This window comes from Falco peregrinus, chromosome 3 (genome assembly GCF_023634155.1).
Source record: "Falco peregrinus isolate bFalPer1 chromosome 3, bFalPer1.pri, whole genome shotgun sequence".
Lineage (NCBI taxonomy): Eukaryota > Metazoa > Chordata > Aves > Falconiformes > Falconidae > Falco > Falco peregrinus.
Window position 1 is genome coordinate 32,999,048 of NC_073723.1, and position 26,826 is coordinate 33,025,873.

The window sequence follows — 26,826 nt, forward strand, 5'->3', positions numbered from 1 at the left end:
AAAGTCATTGGTTTTCTTCTCAGAAACTGGTTTGCTATGTCTTTGGTTTTGGTGTTTCTGGTTTTTATTTCTCCACTGGCAGAGGGAGGACAGTGATAAAACTCAGTTTCTAGAATTCAAGTGGTCCATATTAGTTGAGTTCATCCTTCCATGGTCCTGTAGAATCTCCTCACTCTAGGGTCCTGAAAGAGAGAGCTTGTGTCAATCTCACTCATATTGGGTCTTAGAAGTAATTTGTATTACTTCATTACGATCGATATTCGGTTATTTTACACCAACATGGCCATTGGGCTACAGTCCATCTTCAGAAACAAAAGCAAGGTCATTTGCAATTTTTAAAGGTGATCTGTGCAGTAATGAGTGTATATTTTACTTTTCTGAATTTCTAATAGTCAACACGAGCACTTTATTTTGTCCCCTTGCAAATGGAGAAGTGAGATGGTGGCCTCTGTGGGAATACTTTTTGTGTCTCTCATGTGAAAATTTTAAAATATTTTGAAGAATGCTTACCTTGTTTTGTTCATTTACTTACACCTCCCTTTACGTTATTCTCTGGTGGTAAAAGCAAATCTGTATTTGGGGGTTTCTGTATTTAATAAGCAAGGCTGCTGCGCGGGAGATGAATCTGTGCATGAAACTCCTATTGAGAGCTTGGTCTGAAAGCAGTCTTCAGAGCCTGTATAGCAGGTTCTCTGCCGTCTGAGGGAGAGCTGGTGTCACAGTCTTTCTTTGCCCTCTTCAGACTTCTCTGTGTAGTCAGAACCGTGTCTTGGTGGAATAATGGTTGGATGTATGTGGTTGCTTCTCAGCTGGCCAGCTGGGCTTCTTCCTCTGACATGTCAATTGGTAGAGTAGTAATTTCCAATTCCTTTCATTCTGAGGAAGGAAAGCAATGGTACTTCATCTTCAGAGACCAACAGAAACAGAATTCTTTATGCTGCCTTAAAGCTTTTGCTGCAAACCACTCTTGAGAGTCTGTAAAAGTTCCAAAGATAAAAATACTACCTACATTTCAGGTATCTTCCTGCATCCCTCCACAGAGCCACAAGAGAAATCATAGACTCTCTCCTTAGTTAACTTCTACATTGTTTCAGAAAGATCTTTGTGGACGCTGCTGAATAACTTGCTTTTTCTTGGAGGAATACAGAAAATCATGATGCCTTGATTTCATCCTGACACCAGCAAATATGATTGCATGGTTTTGTCTGGGGCATTGGTTCAAGACAGTCATGAAATAATGAGTGTCTATTACTTAATCACCAGGAATGCTTAATAGTTTTGTCACAAGTGTTTTTCTTTTTGGAGGCTCGTAAGTGGTTTTGCTGTCTTGCCACACTAGATATAGAATAGGTGCCTTGATGAATTACCCAATGGGGATTCTGCTGCAGAAATTCATGTTTGCTGAATGAAAATCAAAGCCTTTTCTTGTCTCCTTTGGTTATTACAGTGAAGCTGCTGGTTTTTAACTATGTCTGCTTATGTTGTTGCATGCAATTGCTGGGTTTGGAGGGCTTTTTGCCACAAAGTATTATGATGATGCAGATGTTCTGATACTGTTTTTTAAAGCAGTTGGTTGCAGATCTGATGGTGAAAGATGGTCAGCAGCTAGCATATATCATCATCATCTGATCCAAACAGGTTCCTTTGGGAGTCAGCTGTACTGTTTCAGTGTGTTGTAATTAAATTGAGCACAGTTAAGGTGTCAGAAATTACTTTATAATACAGGATAATGGACTTAAATAGGCTTATTTGCACAATGCAAATCATAATCTAGCAAATTACCCTTAAAGGCTATATATTAACTAGCCCCCCAATATTCAGTAGGAAGAGAAAAAGGAAAAAAAATGGTCTGATTTCTGACTTAGTCCCTAGGACATCCTTGCATTAGAGTCTGTCTGGACATAATAGATGCTACAGTAAAGCCTGTTACTTGTGAATAACAGTCATAAAGTGTTTTGTTTGAAAGAAAAATGTGATTATTCTTTATTTTAGTGAGGATTGGATGAGTAGGGGGAAATCCCTGTTAACCAGACCTGTAATACTTGGAACAGTCCTTCTTATATATGCAACAGGTAACTTGTGTAACTAGCTCTTGCGAGGTTTTGACCAGTGTTAATTCCCAGAAAAGTTCCTGTGAGTTGTGAATATTCAGCATCTTACAGAATTAGGCTGTATTTATGAAGAGGCTAATGTTGTTAGGAAAATGATAGATTTACATGCATAGTAAGAGCTGTTTGTAAAACAGCAGGTGGTTTGTAAAATATCAGAAGTCAGCAAAATGTTTACTGATGTGATTTCTTGCTGAAAAACACGTGAACATTAATACTTCAGATAAAAAATAACTGATTTGCTTTTCTTCAGCCATTTCAGGTCTTTCTTACTTGTGGTTTGAATGCACAGACCTCTTCATTTTCTGTCTTGAGGACCTGATTTTATCTTTTGAAGGGCCCAGCAGAAGGGGGAAAAAAAAAAAGAAAATTTTCTTGCAAACTGTTTATTTCAATAGGAGGCATATTTCTATGAATAGATAGGAAAAGTTCAGGTGATACCAGAACGTTTGTGTTTTAGTTTTGTATGCGTATGCACATACTTTCACGCAGAATACTAGATTACATCTCTCTTTAGTCATATAAAACCTGCTTGGGATTGAGTTCATTAATGGTGCAAAGCAGTATTAAAATACTACACTTCTTTAGAATGATACATACAGGTCTAAGCAGTTTTTTAGTTGTAAAAGCCAAAGAATATAATTATAATAATATTAATAATATCATTGATATTATTATTAACAATATTATCATCATTGTCAAAATCCTGTAAACTAATTTGCTTGTGTGCCATTTTCATGCTCCAATTTAGAATTAAACCCTGTCCCCTACCCAGTAAATGGCTGTGTATGTCTTCTCTGAAAACATTTCCAGTGTGGTGAAAAAAGGAATTCAGTTCAAAGATCTTTAATCCAGTTTCCTCTGGTTTGTTCGGTTGCACAGAAAATCTTACCCTTTGCCACTGCCCTTCAGTTCTTCATCTGCTAGTAGTACTGAGGGGGAAATTTGTGCTGCGCTACTTATGCATAATTTAAAACAATTGTGCTAGCTTTAAACCCGAAGTCTTTTTTCATCTATCATTTATCTCGTGATGTTATCTTTTGTACTCGGTACCCTTCACTAAGCACAGCCTGACACATCTTGTGGCCTTTACCTTCTGCGATAAAAAAGATTGAAAAGATGCATGGCACCACCTGGTGAAGATGAGGCAACCCTGGAGAACTGTGCTTCAGGAGCAGGTGACTGATGCTAAGAAATGTGCCAGTCTAGGGACACAGCTGAAGGGTTGTAGTAGGGAAGGGGGGAGGGGAAGGGAAGAAAAAAAAAAAGAGCAGGAACATTAATACATCTTCCTGAGGTTTGATGGGACATATACTGCCTACTGTTCCATCTGGTGCTTATGATAGCATGGCATATTAGCATGCTGCAAGTTCATAATGTATTCAGGGCGAGAAAGCGCCACTTGCATACCAATTGAGGCATCCTCTTTCTCGGAGCTGCCTTTGAATTTCAATGATGTTTATGCCTCCTAAGCCATGGCTGAGCTGAGCATTTCCGCTCGGGGAGGAATAACAGTAGTGAGGGACTCTGGCTCGTGTGGGGTTTCTTTTCCCTCTCTTTTTTTTTTTCCCTCCTTTTTTTTTAGTTCTTCCTGCTATCTCCTTCCAATTTATTTTGTTTGGGGAAGCTTAAAGACAGGTTGAGGTTTTGGACTAGCTAATTACATAGTTTCTGCTAATATTACATTAACTTCTTTTTAACGTTGTAGTCTATTGTCTTTTTGCTTATCTCAAAACGCTCAAGCGCACTTTTTATGACATTTTGATGAAATTACTCTAAAAGCAGTGTGAGGAAGCATTTAAAAATAGCATGATGCAATTCTGCTTTATATTCAGGTTTCCTATATTGCTATATTAAAGAACAAACGATACCCTGAATTCCGCATTTCATGGTAAATTATTTGGGCCCTGCGTCTTCAAGACTTGATTGTAATTTCAGCTGTGCCACCATAATAGGATAAGTATCTGAAGTTGAGCAGGTAGGTAAGTCTTTGTAGGAGTGAGGTCTTTTTATTGATCCCTTGCAGGAAATGTACTGATATGTTTGTTTTATTTCTCCCTACCCTGTCCTCTTTGAAACTGCTGAGATTGACACTTGACTGGAGACAATCTCCAAACTGTGCCATAGAAACTCTCGACTGCACATTTTGTTTCTGAACTTGTCAAAGATTGGGATCCTTTTATGGCTCAGTGCTGTGAATCGCTCTGCAGCCCTCCTTCCAGTAGGTTTTGAAAGTGTGAAATTTACACACAGGGTAGGGTATTTGATGTGGGATTTTCAAGTGTCTGGAGTAATACATGAGTACTAGGCACATTTGCCTTTGTTGGTGACTGTGCTTCTAAACGGCTTCATGTGTTTTGAAAGTCCTACCCAAAAAAGGAGACTAAGCTTGCTGCTTGTTGTGGTTTAACCCCAGCCAGCAATTAAGCACCACACAGCCGTTCACTGAGTCCCCTCCCAAGCAGGATGCCCTAGGAAGAGATTTGGAAGGGTAAAAGTGAGAAAACTCATGGGCTGAGATAAAAGCAGTTTAAAAATAATATTAATACTACTACTACTACTAATAATAATAATTTTAATAATAATGACGAAGATGATGATGAAAATAACAGAGAGAAATAAAACCCAGGAAAGACAAGTGATGCAAGTGGAAACAATTGCTCACCACCAACTGACTGATGGCCAGCCAGCCAGTCTCCAAGCAGCAGTCCCCTGGCCAACCTTTCCCCTACCTTCATTGCTGAGCATGACATCGTATGGTATGCACTATCCCTTTGGTTAGTTGGGGTCAGCTGTCCCGGCTGTGTCTCCTCTACCACAGCCAAAACCAGCACACTGCTTGAAGAGGGAAGAATATAAAACAGTGTCTCTAGCACAGACCTCTGAATGAATGCATTTGGTATCTAGTCCTCCACCTGCACAGCTGGACTGTTGCTGCTGCCCAGAACCAACTATGGTTTGAGGCTTTAGCTTAATCTTTAATGCATATGACTGTCATGCTAATAAAAATGTACTAGGTAGCACTTTGAACTCCTTCGCTCTAATTTAGTATTAATCCACTTGATTACTAGAAAAGAAAAGATCTTGCTATACTTCTGATACATTCTTTCAAATACATCCAGCCGTGACTTTTATAAATATATATTTTCAGACAGTCACTTAGCCACTCCTTGCATAGATAAGGAATGAAAAATGCATTAGTCATCTTGACAAAGAATAAATTGAATTCTTTTGGTTTGCTATCTGAATATCTGTTGTCTGATGGCTTAAGAACATTCCTTGTTTATTGATAGTGCATTTAGACCTAGGTATTAATGTCTTGGCTTAAATGCTAATTTTTTTTTCCCTTAATACATTCACGAAGGCTAATGTTACTGAATAGGAATGTGGAGGAGGTAGTGTGGGTAATTCAAGCAAGTTTAGTCAGCACTTACAAGATTCTTGAAATGTTTCTTGATGTCCTACAGAACTGTTAACATCTGCACGGCTTGTGAGAAAAGCCACATTTATTACAGCTGTATGCTAGCTAGAATGCAGAAGAAAGTGGGGGTGGGGGGGGATCCGAGTTGAGAATGAAGCAGCTGGTTTTCAGTACAGAGATTTATAATTTTACTCTCATTACAGACCAACAGTAAACTCTACTTGGACTCTTTTGTATCAGCTTCTTTGAGATGGCAGGTTGAAGGCTTAGGAGTTTAACTTTCACTAGATACAGTCCAACAAAATACACACAGTTTAAAAAAACTCAAAGCTTCTAGATAAATAATCATAAGTGAAGTTCAGCATTTCAAGGAGCTGCTCCAGTATGACATAACATGATGCAGAGCATGTGTTTGGAGTCTACATTTGAGATGGTTAAAAAAAAAAAAAAAAAAAAAAAAGGAAAGATAGATTGTTTTAAACAATAAGAAAAAGAAACAGAAGTAGTGAGAGAGTAATAAATGACAAGGCTGCTTGGCTCCCTGCAGAACCTACAAGGTGATGCAGTTTCTCATCCCCATTCTTGTCAGGGTTTGGGGTTGCTGGAGGAATGGAAGGTATGCCAAGAGACTCCTGAGATCCCAGGCCTGACTGAATGGTGTAATAGCACCTTTGCTTTTACCTCTTCTTTTCTCTCTTTTCGTGCTAGAAGAGGAAATGAGGGAAGAACAATCAATATCAGAATCCCATTTTCTGTTTCACTCCTTCCTGTAAAAAATCAGATACACATTTCCAGAATCGGGGTTTTTTGGGTCCTAGTTTCATTCCCTGCTCACCCATTTCTTTCTCAGCCGTTAAGATTGAGATTTAAACCCAAGCTATGCCAATGCTGTAGCTGTCTGTTAGTTGTCACAGTCTTTGTTCAATTTCAGTTAAGCTTAAAGATTTTTATAGTTTTGTTTTCTCATTTATCTGCTCGATGAATGGAAGCTGGTATTTCTTTTGTTTCCTCTGGTTAATGTGGCTTGGTATGCTTGCTCTTACCTTTTTTCCCTACACATTTTAAGTGAGCCTATTCTGGTTTTGCTCAGTTAACTTCTTTACAACATGCCCAAGCCATTCACAGTGGGAGTGCCAGGATTTGTTTCTGTGTCTCCTACTGTTTCTTAACAACCTCAGCAACTGAGGAAGCTGCACATCTACCTCCTGTTCATTATTGCTCTTCTTAAATAGTGGCTCTGAATAATTTTCTAATATTTTCTAATATAAAACCTATTCCGTGTTCACTTACAGCGAAGGCACAAACAGCTACCCATTAAGAAACAGGGCCCATAAAGACCGTTGTGATGAAGAGCATCCTCTTGTTGCAAGAACTCTTAAAAAGAGTTGGCTGAGGTATCTTTATCTACTCACACGTTTCTGCTGTTCATACTGTGATCTATAGCAGATGTCCACTCTGATAACCTATTATACTTTTTATCCTTTCTATCTAACCTTAGACTTTTTGCTGTTACACCCATCATCATTTAATTATAGCATGTGGCATTGTAAGAGCTCTAACATGTAATTGCTGCCTTTTCTTCCCATTCTCCTGACACCAGAATACAAGCAAAAGCAATTTTTTTAACATTTCAGTTATGAAAATGACTGCATTTGATTCATCAGTGTTTACCACCTCATACCTTCTGAAGTGATGGTCTTAGTTTCTGAAAGTTTGTTTCCACTTAGTCTTGTGGAAACACATTTTATCTTAATTTTGTGCAGATTGTTGGCATTGAACAGAATTATGTGCAAAACCGAGTAGCTCTTTAAGTCAGGGCTATAATCACTTTTGGAAATGACCTGTTAAGTTTCTAATAGGTCATTTGTATGCACAGTTACTGAAGGTGTTTGCTCTGTTGCAATAATTATGAAAAAGATAATGGATGGGAACTCATTTGGGGACAGTTACTCTTGTTAACTGTTCAGTATTTTATCCAGGTACTCCTGTTTTCCCTTTTTAAAAAATTTCATTTCATAATTTCAGAACTTGCCTTGGATAGTTGTTGCAGTTTAGCAGTTCTTTATTTCTTCATACCCAGGCAGTTTAAAGCCTACCAGACAACTACTAATGTGTTTTACATCTTCTATTCCAACTGAAGACCACAAAGAAACATCCTCACAGGAGATCCCAGTACAGTCACTATCTCTCTGTGCTTTTGAATTGCTTTTGCCGTTGAAATTTAGCTTTATTGATATGTATGTGGTGCCAGAAGGATGCTTATAAAGATCTATGCGAGCCATCTTAGTAATTTTTTCCCTGTATTTCTACCCTGCTTGCCATTTGAGCTATCTGACTGATTACAGATGTGAAGAAAATAGCAGGTTTTGTTTGGTTCTCTGTGTGTTGGTGCCCCCCCCCCCCCCCCCCCCAAAAAAAAATAATTAAATTTTGGTGGAATATTTTCAAATTTACGTATAATCACATGGCTGTATTTTTGTGAACACAATCTGGGTTCCTATGACTGGATATAGTTTGGAATTGTAGGCATGCCACCATCTGATGTGCTGCCTGCTGCAGTTTTGCTTTTTGAGTACTTGACACAGAAAGCCGTCTCCAAAACTGAGCTGGGGGGGAGCAGGTGTGGCGGAATTTGGGAGGAGGGGGAACATCTGACTTGTTTGGCCGGGGTATATAGGTGACAGTAGGAGACACTGACAATAGTCTTCTGTTGCAGCCAGTACTGCCTAGTTATTCTTTTGAGGAAGAACTGTCTATAACAAAAAATTTAGAGAGAAATTGTTTGTTACTGTGCAAACAGCAGCCCATACTGACGTATACATACACAGTATCATAAGCTTCCTTCCTGTATCACCATGGCTGAAGTTAACTTTTGATACTGGAGAGAACTTTTCTTAAAGCATCTCCCTTTGGCTTTCTGATTACCTTGCTATTTGTTTTGAATTTCGCGCAGGGAGTGGGAGTTTTTCCCGGGCAGCTGCACAATGCCAGCTCCCACTAGTGGTCAGCAGGCGCCCGTAAACAGTTTCCAGCAACTGTTCTTGTCTTTCTTGACATGTACCCTTTTATCCGTGTACCCTTTTATCCGACACTCCAGTGCCGCCAGCAAGCACAGAAGGTGCGTCCCGGGGCTGTTGCCATCCCATGGGAAGAGCCTGCCCTGCTGCCCTCCCAACCACCCTCTGCCCCGCCACACAGTTTCTTTCTTCCTGTTGAATATGTGGTGCTTAGGGACGGGCTTTAGCGGTGGACTTGGCAGTGCAGGGTTACTGGTTGGGCTCAACGGTCTTAAAGGTCTTTTCCAACCTAGACAATTCTGTGAATATTCTCCCCTTTCTCATAATAATGGCTCCTTTTCTGGTTAATCCACTTCTCACTGAAGCAAAATGTATCTATCCAGGTAGACCCAAAGCCAAGTGTATGGTGTTTCTGTAGCACAAAGAGAATTAAATCTGCTTTTCATAAGATTCTTTTCATGTACATGAGGTTCTTTTCATGTCTAAGAAATCATACTGAATTACCAAGGGTTAAGTGCATCCGCGTTGAACATTCAGAGTTCAAATGCATCAGACTTCTTTACTTTGTCAATATTTCCCTTGCACTTGTGGCATTGAGTGGTCTCTCTCTGGTGTCTGACTTCTCACCCTATAGTTTCACCTCCATTTAACACTCCCTTCAGTGTAACTGTAAACTATTTCTTTCTTGCAATTTTCTGAAGCAGAATGTAAAAAAAAAATAAATCACCATAAGTATATTTATATACAAAATCAAGTAAGTAAACCTAGCTTAAATATGTGTTTAAATGCACGTGCACATACACACACAAGTACACATATAGGCACGTATATAGAAGTAAGCCATGGAAGCTGCACTGATCCACAAAGGTCAATATTAAATTGCTGTGTTGGAGTAGTGGGTTTAGCTGGCTTGATGAAAATGAGGTTCTAAAAATACAAAAACCTTTTTTTTGTTTTTGTTGTGGGTGGGGGAAAGAATACATTTAATTTGAATTTGCTGGGTATGAAATGAAACATGTTTTGAACAACTGTCAAGCATGGCATTGGTATGACACCTCAACTTGTTTTAAGTTTATATTTTCTGTGAATTTTGTAATAATTGTTGATTTTTTTTTCCAGTTCAAGCTTCAACTGTATGCTTTTGTTGTTGTTGTTGTTGCAGTCTGATATTTAAAATTCAAATCAGAGGGAAGAAACTTTAAAAGAAGGAAGTTTTAAGTTTTATTGTGCAAGACTAAGACTGCTGTGATACTTTAAGGTCTAGAAATGTCACGCGTAATTGTATGCCCTGTGAGTGGTCTCATTTACCTATAGCTGTTTTCATTATCTGTAGTTAAGCACATATTCTGAGTGTTTCTGGGGGTGGGGTGTGCAAGGTTAACCTGATGCCTCTCTTCCTGTGTTGAGATCACCTGATTTCTGTGCAAGTGTGAAATTTCTGTGAATTCACTGGCTTCAGAGAGGAGTTTAATCTGGTTTTACATTTGTTAGTCTGATTTTACATGACATGCACAAGTTTCTTCCTTTCTCTTTCTTTGCATGCTTATATTATTTCAGATTAAGTTTTAAGTATGCATATGATATGTTAGGCCAAAAAATTGATTTGAAATATGCATCTGGTTTTGCTAATGGTAACATTTGGTTTTTGCTTGTGAGCTTATTTGTCAATAAGTAATATTACCTCATCTAAGAAAGTGTTTGAGATGGAGGACCTTAATTCCGTGTGAAGTTTCTGACATTCGCTCTCCCTCCTCCCATCTCCCCGCTGCTGCTTTCAGGTGCAATCCACTACCCAAAATAAAAGACAGTTGGTGTGATATGCAGCATCGAGGAGGAGCTGACTTGTAACTAATAATGAGTATTTTCTCACACTCTGTCTAGACAGTCAGTCATGTAAACACAAGATGTTAATGGCATCATCTGATGATCTGAAATGATAGTCTTCCAAAGTGTGTATTTCCACAAATGCCTAAGTACTGATTAGGGTGATAAATTGCACTACTTGAAGATTGTCAGTGTATAATACCAATACAGGAGAAAAGCCTATGGCTTCACTTTTCTGTCACTGGCAGCGGCAGTAAGTAATAGTGGCAGCACCTGAGTGAGGGTTTCTGGGGGAAATATGTTTCATTATCTATTTTGTATCGGTGGATTAATACCTGTCTTGGCTGGCTGAATAGAAACCAAGGCGTTAGTATGCCTGGCAACTGCGGACCGCCAGTTCTCGTGTACACCAGCCAGGCTGCTGGAGCAGTCGGATTGCCGGTGGTTCTCATGAGGCAAAGGACCTAGATCTATATGGGAATGTTTATACCATCTGACTTAGCAGCCTTAGGAATTAATACATTAGAGCCTCTAACTCTTCAATTGAGTATATGGGAAGTCTAATCTGCTAATTTAGCTGACCCGCGTTAGACGGCAGAAATTAGCAGCCTTCCTTGGACTGGACTGGTACTTGCTGGAAAGGAGCTTTGGCGGCCTGTGCTGTCTGTCTTATGGGTAAGGTCTTGCTCCCCAGGCCTGTGCATCTGACCGACAAGAACAAACTTTTCATTGTTTGAAATATTACTGGGAAGAAGTGGGTTCTTGGATGGCTAAAATGGCGCGATCTGATAGAGATGGGATTTGAGAGCTTGATCCATAAGGTGAGGAGCAGTCTGTCCCAGACTGGCCAACACCACTCCGTACCTTAAAGGATCTTGATTTGATCGTGACAAATTCCACAGTTTCAAACCAAGCAAAGCCAGATGTATATCCATTACCCTCTCAGTAGTCCCTATGTCATCTTTCAGATCTATAGCCATGGAAATACCACCTCTTACACCCATGTTTGATTCTTTTTGTGCCTAAGGGACTTCTGGCATGTTTTATAAACATAAAGCAGTGCTTTTAAAAGCACAGCCATAATATCTTTTTTTGCTGGCAGAGTAATTTAGTTCTTAAAGTTGCCCTGAATCTCAATAAGTTATTTTAGATTATTTTATCTATCTTGTTTTGGAGACTTCAGTTCTAGTTAAATCTAATGGAATACTGGTATCAGTACTCTCCTAGGACCTTTCTAAAATGGGTAGAGCTATGCTTTACATTTTCTGTAAGTGGATTAAAAATAAAGGAATTAATATTTATTTTGCTTCAGACTTTTTGGTGTGTGTAACAAACTATTTGCTGTTAATTTAGGACCATACAAAACTTTGGATTAAAAACATAAATAGGTTTCTGGAGAGCAAGTTTGGAATTTTAATTTTAACTGGTGTTGGGAGAGAAAATGTTCTTACTTCTGGTAGGAAAGACATGTGCTTATGTGTGGTTGAGTACGTTAAAAGTATACAAATGATACCGATTAGATGCTGATGGCATTTGAGTTTCCTAGATATCATTCTAAATTTATCTGTAGTTTGTCAAATAACATGCAATCCTGCATGTCTACTAAGTCTTCCGGAGAAGATTGTACAAAAAGGAAGCAAATTGCTGGTTGAGGAGCCTTTGGGAAGCTACATCCGAAAACACCCCCATGGTTTCCTCTGTAGGTATAGGAGCAGTGAAGACAGTGATTGCTAAGGTGGAGAGGTTGTCACCTCTGTAGCTTGTAGAGGCATCCAAGGAGTGGGTTTGACCAGTGGTTGCTCTGATTGCTCTTCTGCGTGCTGGAGGTAGTGAGCACCTCTTCTTCACTTCACTGGGACCTCAGCGTTCAGTGAGCTGGTTTTGGAATAGCAGTAGTAGTTCTTGTGACATGGAAGACAACCACTCGAAACACACAGTTCTGGATTTGTTACTTGTCAACAAAATGAAGTAGAAAAGATCCAGGAAACAGTGTAAACAAGAAAATAGTATTTTGATACTGATTGTGGGATTGTTTGCTTATTAACTGCATTAGTTATGCAGACATAGAGGCATTTTTGTGACGGTTGGTGGGATATTTAGTATAAATCCACATTGTCTTTGCCTTCATTACAGGCCAACTAGTACATATTCAGCCATGACAAAGGGAACTTGCAGACTATTTTCTGAGGACTTATGGAAACTTAGGTCAGCTGCCACAATTTGGCCCTTGTTTTGCTTGTCTGCTCTTGCTGAAGTATTTCATAAATGGTTATGGTGGTAATAGGTCTAGATTTAGAATGCATTATTCTTCTCTGCATTCCTTTGTATGTTCAAGTGATTTTGCATGGTAAAATTTGCAAAGCCAGGAAGGGGGAAGGAGAAAAGAGGCGTTTTTTAAAAAAAGGTGCAATTCTGACAGGAGTCAGTTTTTAATTATTAAATAACTGCAAGCGAATTTATGATAGTTTTGAAACTGTCAAAATGTGTCAGATTGTTAAATGAGAGGAAAAAGATTTTTTTTCACCCACCCCCCTTTTAAAAAATAAAACTATATGGCAAGACAAGTTTATTACTTTATTACTTTCAGGAGAAAATATGTCCAAGCAAAGCCAAGCCGTAACATTTTTGTCTCAACTCTGAGATTCAACTTGTGCCTTGCTTATTTTATAACGTGTAACTGTCTGGCCTTCAGCTGCTAAGTCATGAGTGTGGGACATAGTTTTTTTGCCAGTCAGAACCCCTCACCTTAGAGAACTGAAACTGAGTGCTTCAGCATTTTTGGTTCATTGTTATGAAAGTAGGACCAGTCAAGGTACCATTATGGACGAAGAATATGTCTGTCATTCACTTGGTTTACATCATCCCCAAATTCTTCCTACCAAAACCGGGAGGCAGTAGCACAGAAGTCCTTTTCAGCTTTTGGGAGACAGAATGGAGATTGCGTTATTTTCAAGGGGTTTTTTAGCACATCTGAAGAAAGCTCTGATAACTTGGCCTGAGATAACCAGGATGCAGAATTTCTTCTGGCTCCTGCATACTAAGTAAGAAGAAATGGGTAAACTGAGTGTGCTTTCGTTTATTCTGAAAAATAGCTGGTGATGTGATATGTTCAATTATCTGAGCAGAGGAGAACCAAGATAAGGCAGCAGGAAAGTTGTGATATTACTCTTGCAAAAGGGTCATTTCAGTATGTGAGCCTCATCCTCAGTGTGCTATAAGGGCAGTGAAATGTGTCATCTTGAAAACTTGGCTGTGCATGTTCGTCACTTGCCCCACATGCATTCTCTTACTCCTGGTGGATAAAGCTCAGTGGATAAAGCTTGCAGGGGTAATGTTTTGTGACAAAAGACAGAGTCTGAGTGTCTGAGCTGCTTTCTGATACTGCCCTTCTGCAAATCACCTAGGGAGTAAAAGTTCTCCCCTGGGGAACTGTTAACTGGGTGATGTTTTCTTTCTAGGCCAATAACGTGACTGGATCTGGTGCTGACAGAAAGTTATGTCTGTCTTACGCCCGTGTGAGGTCAATTGTTTGTAGCACAAAAACATCCATTATGTTTAGGTCCTTGTTTATTTGTTAAGAAAAAGTCAAAAGGGCCAAGAGATGAATGAAATGAAGACTAGACCAGTCTCAGGTCTCAGGCATGCTTGGCAGAGAGAGGGACTGCAGTAGTGTCATCCAAATGTCATGTTTTATGGCTGCATTGTAGGACTTCCAGGTTTCCCCAGATGTGCAGCACACGGGGTAGACAGGCTTTGGCATATATATCAGCCTTATACTGTGCATTTGTGAGCAAGTCCTTTTCACCAAGGCAGATACCTTGTAATACTGTCCTACTCTGTGTAGTGGCAGATCTGAGTCAGGAGCTGGTGGGTCTCCACAAAACACTGCCTTGTAATGGTGCTGCACAGCTTGGCCAAACCTGAAGGAGGAAAGGTTCTCTACTGACTATAGCGTGACAGCATTATGGATGACAGAGGTGTGTAATTTGTTCTTTTAGGGACACTTGTGGGTTTCTGTCTCCCAATTTGTACTACTGTGACTCTCAAACCTGTAGTTGCTTGCAAATTCCATGCTATGCCTCTCAAAATAATACAAATGAGTCCAACGCCATTTAGGTAACCATCATCACTATTAAATCCCATAGATTAGGTCTCAATTCATATAATTTGGGTGGCAGAGGCAGTTTTTAATCCCATGTGTCATATTCAGCGTTTGTTCTTTCTGTGAGTTTAAAGGAAACAAGACAATGGGCAGTTTTAATTTGGCAGCTTTTATTTTTATTTTTAACATGTTGGCACAGAAGTACTAAGTACTGTACAATCAATATAGAGCGTCTTTTAAGAATCTTTCATGCCTGAATATACATCTGGAACTGTTTGTACTAACTAAAAGTAAAATAAATGCCACAGTGTATTATACCATACTTTTTTTCATTTAAAAAAGGAATTTGAAAACACACCACTCCTAGAAATGCTTGACATTGAATTGGCTATTGAAATGGTATCAGTAAAGTATTATATATTCCATATTTTGTTCCATACATCAGCTTTACTTGATGCGTTAGACTTGGATGGGTGCCATGTGAGCTGAAATGTTGCCATATACGAAAGACCCGCCTTGTTTTAAAAATGGACTAAATCTTTAGGGTACAGGAAGTCAAGTCAGTCAGTTTGAATACATGCATGTCTCTCTTTGCCCCTGCTCCTACACGTTTTACTTTGTCTCTTCCCTATTCTTCTTCAGAGGCTGGCTGTGCTTACGATAAATATCAGTGTTCCCCTAACAGCTAAATATAGTGGTAAAAATAACTCCTACCATAAAAACTGAATGAATGACGAGAACAGTATAGTTTCGTGAACCAAGAAATCCACATAAGAAATATCGTAATTTAAAGTTACTTTTACAACATTCTTTAATTTAAAATGGAGCAAAATACTTCTGTGGTAAAATCACTGTGCTGTAAAGGAGATTCAAGAATGTATATTTCAAAATGTTTGGGTTTTCTTTTTTTCTTTTTAAAATATAATCCAAAGCAAATGCAGTAGATCTCTGCATACTTGAAACATATTTTCTGAATTTATCCTAAGTCTCTCACTGCACCAGAGGGTTGTGTGTATGGATTAGGACTAGACCATTATTTCACCATCTATCTCCATCCTGAATTGATTGCAGCAAACACTGCAGAATGAATTGCAGATGTCTCCTTTTCCCTCTGGTTTGGAGGACCTCTGGTTTCAGCCCCATTTGATCCGAACTGGGCTAAGAAGTGCAAGTCTGTCACAGTTTACAAGGATTTGGTGGAAGAAATCTTTGCACCTGAAAGAATTTACTCTCTTTGTATACAGAGCCTGCACTCTTAAATGTGTGATGCTGTGGGATACTGCCTGTATGAAACTTTCTGGTGTTTCCCTGCTAATTCAGGATTATTGTTTGAAATGTCAGAGTCCAACAGAAACAAAAATAAATATCAGAAATAGCTTTGCAAATGGGGAATTTGGTTTGAAATGGAAGAAGCCTAAGAATGTGTTTGAATTCAAGAAAATAAGCAATTTTAAGGCATGGTTTTCCTTAAAGTTCTTCCAAATTTCAGGCAAAGTTCCATGTATATGCTCCTGTATTATAAAACCAGAGCAAATGTACATGAAATCTTATACAGGCAGGTTTTCACATGTGAAAAATACAGTTTTTCCTCTTGAGGCATTCTTTCTTGCCCTCCCAAACCCTCATCACCTCTGAATGTATGGATAGCAGAATATCCACTGAGAGTTTGTATGAAAAATGTCTATACATAAAGCCCTCATGGAATAACATGATTTAAGGGAAACTCGGCTCCTGAATATGATTTAAATACCACTTTACCTTTATCTTTCTTACCAGGCTGCTTTTCAACAATGACAGTAAACAGTGAAAAGTGTTGTTGTTGGGTTTCTGGTGGTGTTTGTTTTTTTGTTTTTCTTTAATTAAAAAAGTAAATAATTATTTGTAGAAGCTGGAGTTCCAGGCTAAGCATCAGACGCTACAAGCTTTAGGAGTTCAGATCACAAGAACTGCTGCCACTTTTATCAGCAGTGGCTCTGCTTTGTGCTTCATCACCACGCCATTCCCTGAGAGATCTACCTCTTAAAAACAGAGCTGCTGAGGTTGTGGGTGGTGGGACAGAAGTGGGTGCAGAGCTGCTGTAGGTAGGTGCTCCCAGCCCCGTAGCTCTGTCAGAGGTTGGGGAACCAGCTGTAGAGGCAAGGAACAGGTAATTAGTATCAGTAAGAGCATATGGCTCCTGCAGGAGTTTTGCTATTAAAGAAGACGGAAAAGTGGGATGTAAAGGCTGTTCTCCTGGGTGGTGTGGTGGTGGTGGTGTCTTCCAAGCACATGGAAGAGCTTTGTGTTTTGCATTATAGTTCTTCAAAAGCCCTTCATGCCCACTCCCAAGGAGAGTCTCTGCTCTGACAAGATAATCTTATACCCTGGTTAGAAGTGTTTTGAGATGTGCTTGAAAGGAGCCTTCTATCTCCTTACAGAAGTCAGGGCTAGGGAACTTACAGATGACCAGAGATAAATCTGTCTGTCTGCAATCATGCAGTAGCAGATTGGGGTTCGGGGCTTTTCAAGGGAGAGAGAGCGAAGGGAGGTAGCTTGAGGGTTTTTTTACCCCTAAGAGGTCCAAAGAAAGGTAATTAGGAAAACCAAGCCCTAATGTCATGAGATTTATAGGAGAAGTACAGGGGTCTGTGGATAATTTCAGCGATCTGCAAACCGGGTGGCAGACACTGAGGGAGTAAAAACCAGTTGGATCATGGTAGGATGGCAATCCGAAATTGGAGGGCAAAACCAACACACTATTTCCCACTACCATGTTCAATTTAAGTAACAAAACATTGCCAGCTTTTTGGGAAAGCCTCCCCCCTCCAATCTGAGCGCGTTTCTGATCGAACCTGAACTTTGAAGTGCAGCAAAGGAGGGGAGCAGGAGCCGTACAGTTGGTTACAGGCTTGGGATCGCTTTTAGTTATCAACAGCTGAATTGGAGGATACAGTCTGTGCCTGCTCGCTGCGAGCAGCAGACTGTTAGAGGAGCTCGATTTCTCTCACTCCTTCTTCCACCCACCTCCATCTCCTCTGTGCGTGTGTCTGCGCTCCCACATGCTTCAAATCTGTGTACCTGGACTGCCTTCCTTAACAGTTCAATGTGAGTGTTAGCAGAATGAAAACCAGATGGACCAGCAGTTCCCACTGTTATCTCCCCACCAGCTCTGGCAAGCCTCCCTTTCTCTCTCCTTTCTTGGCATGGCAGAAATATTTGCCTTTATTTAGGAGGGCTTGGGCTCACTGCTGTGCCTCTTTCCCTCTGTTGCAACATGAGCTGAAAGCTATTTATTCCCCTGTTGCTGAGGTTGGTTGAGGTGAGTGCAAGATGAATTCGGCTATTAAGGAAGCAATTAACATTTCAAGACAAGTTTTCGTAGTTCTTTATATTAAATGAATGGCTTTTTGAAGATATAGATTTAACTGTTTTAGTGTAGTGATATGGAAAGGAAATTTATATAGGATATGTTTAAAAACTTGCTTTTGTTTTCCAGCGTGTAATAATTTACTGTTGCTTGATTTGCAGATCAAACTGCACCTGTCTCTGTAGCAGCGCTAATATTTAAGCTAGTAATTTTGGAAACTGTTCCCTACACAACTGAGGTTTACTAACCTTAGATCAACACTACAGATCCTATAATACTGTGTCTGTATTCCCTCATACTGTTCTAGGGTGTTTCACTGCTCATCTTCCCCAAACTTAGAAGGAAAGCATGTCACAAAGTGGAGTGACAGAATGTATAGAACATGACAGACTTTGCTATTGTCTTGAATTAAATCCACAGACTTACATGCCTACCCATTAGCAGCAACACTTACTTGCTTTGCAGAACAGTGTAATGGATTGCAGGAAGACTTGTGTAGAACAATATATAAACCAAATAATTCTCTCTCCCCCCTCCCCCCCTCCCCCGAAGAGATGGAAGAATTTAACTTACACCCATTAAAAGCTAAACTTGATCTTACTCATCTTTACTCAAGATGGCTCGCTAAACTCCTGGCGAGAGTAAGGAAGACTGAATTTTGCTTTCAGTTGTTAAATTTTTGCCCATTCTTGATAAATGAAACAAAAGGGTTTGTGTGGGTTTTTTAAGATTTTAACATAGAGGTGTTGAAAAAGATGTTGGAAAAAAAGATACTTCTGTAGTTTCTACATCAAATATATTGCATCTTTAGTTCTTTAATTGCAAGAGAACTGTTAGGTTTTCTGCCTGGTTTTGCCTTTTGTTTTGTTTTCTTGGGGAGGTGTGTTTCTACTTATCTTGCAGATTTTGAACGTTAAAGTTGTTAATATGTGAAGGTGCAAACTTAGATGCTTTTAAAAAAAAATGGTGCAATGATATGTGTGTGTGACAATTGACTGTGTTTATTTTTCTGGTGAATGTAAGAATATCCAGGGGCAGGGTAGTAAAGTGATCCAGGAGGCTCCTGGTATTTAACATAGGTATCTCTCCATGATTACTAAGAGAAGTGATGGAGAGAGCAGCAGGTATTACGAAGAAACATGAAGAGAGCTGGCTTCAACTAATATCCCACCCAATGTCTCACCTGTACTAAAGGGCTTCAGGTTTTAGTTCTGGAAAAGCTGTCATAGGGGGATTTATTACCTTCATGTCTCTTAGTCTTTGGTTTTTTTTTCCTCCTGGCTAACATGAGAGCCTTGAAGGGAGGTGGCATTATTGCAGCTCCAGGAGTGCTTGGGGTTTAGCATCTGCACATGCTAGAAATAAAAACAAAAGATAATGCAGCACTGCTGCAAATGAGGTCTTGCCATCTGTGTTACGCCTTCTTAAGTAAGGTTTAGATGATGTAATTTGGGAAGAGCACACTGGAGTAGATAATCAGGTGTAATCTTTTGCGGCAGATGCTGAAATGGCTCACTTCTTGCAGTAGCTTTTAAGTTTTTGTCAGAGGGGAAATAAACCGGTGTGTTCCTGTGGTGTGTGTTGCAGATCGCACTGAGAAGCATTCCACAATGCCAGACTCACCTGTGGATGTGAAGACACAATCCAGGCTGACGCCTCCAACCATGCCACCTCCTCCCACTACCCAAGGAGCTCCAAGAACCAGTTCATTCACGCCCACAACATGTAATTAGACTTATTTTCTTCCTTTTTTTCCATATTCTTTCTATTCTGTATATAAGAAACCAAAATACGTGGAGGGAAATGTGCATAACATGGCAGGAGCCGCATTTGGTTGTACTGCAATGACGTAATTAAGCAAAACTAACACCACAACAAGTTAAGGCATCTTTAAGGTATTAAAACATCGAGCTCAGAGTTTGTTGTGTCGTTATTTCATTGAAAACTTGGCCACAGTGTCAAAAGAGTGAGCACTAGTTTCCCATGTACTTAATGCTTAGATCAGTCCTTCTGTGGGAAGTACAGAAAACCTTTTCTTTTATGCCACTCTTGTTAAAAGAGTCCCGTTCCCTTTTGTATAGAAACTTTGGAGTTTTTGTTTATGTTTTTGAAGTGGGGGTAATTCATAAAGAAAATACTTCTCTTCATCCCACTCATCATTGAATTAAGAATTTAGATTTAAGTGCTATATAATGTCTAGTTGATATTGATATAAAACCAAAAATAAAGGCCTTTTGTTGGTTTATCTAGAGATTTTGAGTCTGTGACCACTTGCCTTCTCTAAATCACTTGGGGCTGCATCTCTGTCTCAGTCTATTGATGTAAACACACAAGAAACTACTAGTCTTGATGGAATTACTCTGCATTCGTATCAGTGTAACTTGAGATTTGAATCTGGCACGTTGTCTGGACTGTTCTTTTCACAGCCATGAAATGATCCACATTTCTCTTACCAAGATTTAGCTGCAAATTTTTTGGGCTCTTTTATACTGCCTTGTAATAGTATAAACATGAGAATGTGTTTACATTTCACATTTTAAATAAAACATTTTTAGAACAGTAGAATACATATGCCTAAACAGAATGAAGGCAGCATCTTCTATTTGTCTTGCCTATGTCTGTTTAGTCCCTTTTGGTCTGTTAAATGCCTTATTTAAAATTCACCTCTATGCAGAAGGCCAGCTGGAGGCCTTTGTGCTGCTTATCCGGAACCCTGTCCTGTTCTACACTGAACTTAAACAGCAAGGAGGGTTTGTGCCAGCTATTTGCATGAACTCAAATTTAACCCAGTGACCCTGATCCTGCAAAGATTTGTCTGTTTGCTTAACTCCAGCACCTGAATCATCCTAGGAGCTACTCCGATCTAAAAACTGTTTCTAGGTTTTTGCAGGACGGGGCTCCTACAGATATAACTTTCCAGTGTGATGCACTTTGCACAGTTCAGGGTAGTCTTTAGCAATCATAAAAGGAATAGGACAGTGTTTATTTAATTACTCTTGCAATCATCAATGTACTCGCAGGATTTCTGGATGTTTGTTTATTTGATTGCATTCAGCACTTTGGAAGGTGGGTGAACCATAGCTGATTTTTTTTTGGCTGTTAATATGAAGACGAAAAGTTGAAAAAGTCTTAGTTTTAATTGCCTTTTACCCTGTCAGATATTGGAGTTTGGCCTTAGCAGTTCCAGCTTGTACAGTAAGCAGTCACTTCTGTTGGAGTGTCTGTTACATTTATTAGGACTCCAGCGGGAATGCCTCTAGGCCAGGACGATCATACTTGTTTCATGGTCAAGGGTATGCTTATTTTTTTTGGTTTAGACAATTAAAAACTCTTGATTTATATTAGTTCAAAATTTTAAATGTTACATCCTGTTTATTAGTTTGAAATTTAAAATGTTAAATCCTGTTTTATTAATGACATGGGTTTGTTTTAGAACTGATGTAGATCTTGGTGACAAATTCAGCCATTGTAAGGAAAGAGATAAAATCATGGGGGGGGGGGGGGGGGGGCGGCATTTTTAGAGAAGCTGCATTTGGCAAGTATTTCTTTCATTGTGGGAGAAATTTTACCTGCCTTTCTCCTTCTCATATTTATCCTGGGTAATGCACTCTGCTGTTCAGTGCTTTCTTGATCATAGCCCCAGTACCCTCTCCTCAGAGCAGCCCCTTACCAGTGACTGAGTTGTTGGGTGGTGTCAGGCTAGAGTAGGACATGTTCTTATTCTTCCTAATTCTCATTTACTAAGTTCATGGTATGATGACTTTTGGCTATGCAAGTTCCCTGCAATCACGATGTATTTGTTTACTCAGATATCTCGCTCTACTGGAGTGCTCAGAGTATGGCTTGGAACTGCACGTAGACCTGAACTAGCTGAAGCCAGCTTCTTCCTATTTCTGCTTTTTCCACTTCTTGTACTCCCTAGCCCAAGCAGCTAGGAATAGACAGCCAAAAACTAGGCTAAAACACAAGCAAAAACTAGATAACCTTTCAGATGGCTTTTTCTGTAGTATCTCCAGAAGGGCACTTCAGTCACTGGGGCAAAAGCTCCTTCAAAAGTATTGTGGTGGTGATTTAAATCTAGTAATAGGTGTCCACCCTCCAAAAGGATTTGCTCTCTAAAAATAAAGATGACTGATGAAGAAAGTGACAAGGAGAAAGGGATATTTGGCTTCAGAGAGGTGTTTCATTAAGAAACATTGAAAGTTCTGTAAGTTGCTAGATTGCCATGGTTATGCTTTTAAATAAGGAGCAATTTAGACTGATACTGCTATGCATTTTTGATTATAGATGAGTTTCTGATTTTTGATGTTTTTCGGATGGGTCCTGAGTGACTTCCCAAAAAGAAATCAGCAGATTGCCCCAGGGCACTGGCTAGCTGAGCATGGCTGCTGCTGGGCACAGTCGCGTGCTGCATGCTCCCACCTGCCAGTGCGCTGGTACATGTATTTCTGGGGAGCTGTCCTTGTTCTTGCAATGTGCTGTCATTTTGACGAGTCAGACTCAAACTACTTCAATAGAGTGTGCTTGACTGTTGTTGTTCCAAATAACCTGGGTGGAAAAGGATGTCCTCAGTTTGATTCTCTGCTCTTTTCTGCAGTGTGGGTAAGAATCAAACTGAAATTGCTGCCAAAAACTGTCTGTTGTCTTCAGTATTTCTGCATGAATATCACTGCCATAAATTTTGAACATTTAGTACTTTAGATAGTTATACTCACAGCAACCCTGCAACAGGAGGGAAATGCTTTCTTAGCCTTTTTAGAGATATGGTATTGGCACGTGAAAACTGAGTGATTTGCTTGTGGTCTCTGAGAAGTCTTCTGAAATCTAGCTTCATGCCCTAGCTGCAAGGCTTCAGGCCACAGTGGGCATGGCACCATTTGTACCTGCACAGACAACTTTGTGTGTTCCATATGTTAGCAGCTAGGAAATCTGTATCGGAAAAAATAACCTCCTCATTGGGTGGTATAAGGTTAAAACGTGAAAGTCCTGTTTTATAAACACAGCTGTCAGTTGTGTGTACAAAACACAAGTAAAAATATTCAGAGATAAACTGAGCCTTCGTGAAATATGTCTGCACATTTTTTTCTACCCCAAAAAGCAATTTTTTTTTTGGTCTTCAATCATACATGCACTCATGTTCTTTGTCTCTCCGTTTCTCTTTCTGTCTTTTTTTTAAATCTTCTGACAAAAGGCTGAGCTTTTCAGGTCCAGGAGCATTTTGAGGGAGCTGTGTGATAGGCAGCTGCTGTTACTTCCAATCTACACACTGTTCAGTACCAGCTACTGGGAAAAAAATATAAACTGCATAGTCTTGCTTTGTCAAAAGGCTAATTATCTTTGATTGTGCAACTTAATTAATTTTGAGGTCAAGCACAGAAAACATAAGCTGATGGATTTCCCCCTCTATCTTTTCTCTCACTCTCTCTCTCTGACTCCCTCTCTATTTTATCTTCCCTTCTCTCTTTTTCTTTCAGTAACCAATGGCACTAGCCATTCACCAACAGCGTTAAATGGAGCTCCATCTCCTCCTAATGGCTTTAGCAATGGGCCATCCTCTTCCTCTTCCTCTTCTCTGGCTAACCAGCAGTTACCGCCAGCTTGTGGAGCTAGGCAACTCAGCAAACTGAAGAGATTTCTTACAACCTTACAGCAGTTTGGCAATGACATTTCACCAGAGATTGGGGAGAGAGTGCGTACCCTTGTGCTAGGACTTGTGGTAAGCAAAAAACCAATGATATAATAACTGTGATCGTTTTCTCTCCTTTTCCCTCTTGTATGCTTGACACGTTTGTTAAATAAAAGAGTGGGTCACATACACTGCATGTATCATACTTTAAAGATACCAAACACGCAAGAATGCAAACGTGCCGGCTCTTGCTGCTGGAACTAACACAAGTAAGTTGAGTAGCATCCCATGGGTGGCAGCTATGCCCAACCAGATACAGATTTGACTCTTTTTTGCCAGTATAGTATTATGCTGTAATGGTGTGAAGGGGTTCTCGTTCTATACTGGCAGCACCCCTAATGTAGACATACCTTGAATTATATAATGTAGTAAAACATGGTTTGGCTTGCCTAGTTTAGTTGGCTGGGGAGAGTGCCCTACAGTGGCAGAATACTGGTTAAAAAGGTGAGCTGAATATGTATGTTTGGACTGTGGTTACATAGTGCAAAACCTTTTCTGAGTGTTCATTGAACCCAACCATGAGGGGCCTGACGATGCATTGCTGCTACTTAAGTTACCTTATTTATAAGATTATCTTCTATGGCTGAATGAAAATCTCAGCTTTTTCTTACCTACATCTGTCAAGTTGAGCTGCTGTTTTACAGGCAAACTGTTGTGAATCTGGCCCAGGATTCATTCTGTTCCCAGTAAATTCCTCTCTCCGCCAGACAGTGTTGTCTACCGTCTATCTCCTTCAGCAATAATTAGGTGTACCAGGAAAAATGCTGTTGTGGTGCTCTAATTTACATCTGTTCCGAGCAGCTACAGTTGCCATTGACTTCATTTGGAGCAAAGACTTCCAGCACTGTTTAGCGTTCAGGTGTCCTCCTCTGCTTGTATCTTCACAAAACCCTACTGACAGCAGCAGAGACCCCTTCACTTGAGTCTGTGTCAAAAGGAGGTTTAATGTAGGCAGTGTAACTTCAGTAAGTCCTACTCTCCATTTGTTTCCATATCCAAAATGCCTGTTTAATGAGGTTTTGCTTGTCACATTTTTCTCTGTGGAAAGGGAAACTAGTAAAGAAACTAAAGAGGACTTTGGGAGCATCTCCCTGCCCTTGATTTTCAGAGCAGAAGTGCTTGCCCACTGCTAATTACAGTTGATTTCTACTTTTCTGAGTTCTGAAGAGCAAATTAGGATCTTTTCCTTGGGAATGTCCACATATCATGTTACTGTCTTGGTCAACCCTGTGCAGCATGTGGTCTTCATGATTATGCCCTCAACTGCAAAGTAATAACTTTCCTACATAGCTTAGAACGTAATAAACAATCCTCTCTAAAAGTATGAGAGGCAAAGTGCAGTTTTCCTCCCCAAACAAGGAAGAACATGCCTTTAAAAAGTGTGATATTTTTGTGTGCATGTTAATTGCCACTTCTGCACCGGGAACAAAATTATAAGAGGCTCCAACAGAAAATTTAAAAAAATGTTGAGAAAAGCAGCTTTAGCTGGTATTTGAAATGTGAAAGCATTTCCATGCTTAGCACCTAAGAGCTTAAACTACTGTAAGCAACAGGCGCTGAATGTCTGAGATGCTGGTGCTTTCCTTTGAGTATTTTAATAAGGTAGTAATTTAATATGTGGCATGCTTTTCTTTATCCTCTTATCGATATCAAGAACGAGTTATTAAGCAATTTCAGAGTGCTTTGGTTACTATTTCTCTTGCTAAGTGTTTTCATTATTTTGTCACCAAGACAGAATTTTTTTTCTCAACAGAATTCTACTTTGACAATTGAAGAATTTCATTCCAAACTGCAAGAAGCTACTAACTTCCCACTGCGACCTTTTGTCATCCCATTTTTAAAGGTATTACACAGTTCAGTGATCTGGAAAGTATTTCAAACCGTATTGTTGCTAGGTCACAGATGTGTGTTACAGTTTTTCTTTTTAAGAGAGTCAGGAAAATGAAGAACGTTTAAGGGCTTCTTTCCATAGCTTAGTGCATGGAACTGCATTTGAGTGTATGGTTCGGGGACTATTTCTGGCTATTCACAGGAACTGTCGGTTCCCTAATTCAATAATCACCATTGTTGTGTTATATTTTTAGTTTGTAGGTATAGAAGCTTTTACAAACTAAGTCTTGAGACTTGGTAAATATAATAATGTCACGTGCTTGCAAAAATCTAGAGTTTTGCAAACTTTGCATAATTCAGTGTAAGGGGATGTCAGGAATTTTTGCTACCAGCCCTCTTTGAAAGTGCTGCTGATCATTAGTACACAGTGAGATTGTGACACTTTGCCATACAAGGAAAAGGCTAGAATTATTTCTTCTGATTCCAGCCATCAGTACAAATGTGGTGTTAAAGAAGGATGGTGAGTGTGTCCACTGGTTTATGCTTATGCACCTTTAAAGGTGAAATTTCATCCAAGAGCCAGTTAATAAAATACAACACATGATGTGCAAAATAGGAATCAGGGAAGCAAAATCTTTGAAGTCAGGAAGTTATTCTGCCTCTCAAATGTCAGTAACTACCTCCTCTGAATGTTGTGATCTCTGAACAGCCAATGTTGCCTTTTCAGAACATGTCCTGTTTTGGTTTTGCTGTGGAGATGAATTTTCCCAGAGATAAGATATTTATTGTTCCCATTTTTTCCCCATTGTCAGTGTGTGGGTGGACATTTTGTATTATTATAGTCAGTGTGTACAAGTGTTCCTAGCTATTCTGTTGTCCTGAAGCACTAGTATCCTCAATGAGTTTGCTTTCATATTTTTCCCGTTCTTGGTTGGCTGTGTCAGATGGGCTCTATGCAGACAGTATAGCTGTTACCTTGGTAGATTGCCAAATGCTTTCTTTTCAGAATTTAATATGCTCTTCCACTTGCCATTGTATCAGCCCTGATATTCCTGCTTAAATCATTCTGGTTTATTTTCATGGCATCTAGTTTGTTTTCCTTTTAAAAGCCACTTTAGAATTAATTGACTTTCGTGCCAGGAGCTTGTTAGATGCTGGCACTAAAGAATTTATCTTTCAGCCTGCAAGCCTCCGACCAGGGGAGGGCTGCATGGTACAGACTCACGTTCTCACCCTTCTAAAATACGTCTCAAGTAAATCATAGAGTCATAGAAGATCTCGAATTGGAAGGAGTCCATAAGAACCATCGAGTCCAACTCCCTGCTCCTCGCAGGACTGCCTAACAGTAAACCAAACAACAGCACACTCCCATCCTCAGGCTCAGGTGCTTTGGGCTACAGTTGCCAGTTTGTACTGGGATGAGGCCAGGGGTTCCAGTTTGTACTGGTCCAGGGCCCAGTCTGTACTGGGAGGGGGCCAGAAGGGGTTCCAG

General features: G+C 39.8%; 1 protein-coding gene across 9 annotated transcripts in view; it reads left to right on the plus strand.

Annotated features, from left to right (window-relative positions):
• Window positions 1–26,826, plus strand: part of RUNX1T1 (RUNX1 partner transcriptional co-repressor 1) — a 116,237-nt gene that overhangs the window by 43,819 nt on the left and 45,592 nt on the right. For 8 of the 9 annotated variants that reach the window (XR_008746476.1, XM_013305623.3, XM_013305626.3 and 5 more), the window contains 3 exons: window positions 19,406–19,543; window positions 23,293–23,534; window positions 25,258–25,347. Coding sequence is in view for 8 of the 9 variants with exons in the window: in XM_013305623.3 (XP_013161077.1) it covers window positions 19,406–19,543; window positions 23,293–23,534; window positions 25,258–25,347 (470 nt within the window). In the remaining variant the exon portion in view is untranslated. Of the gene's footprint in view, window positions 1–3,192; window positions 3,287–19,405; window positions 19,544–23,292; window positions 23,535–25,257; window positions 25,348–26,826 lie in introns of those variants that run through there. The other variant, XM_027777748.2, reaches the window with a different exon arrangement.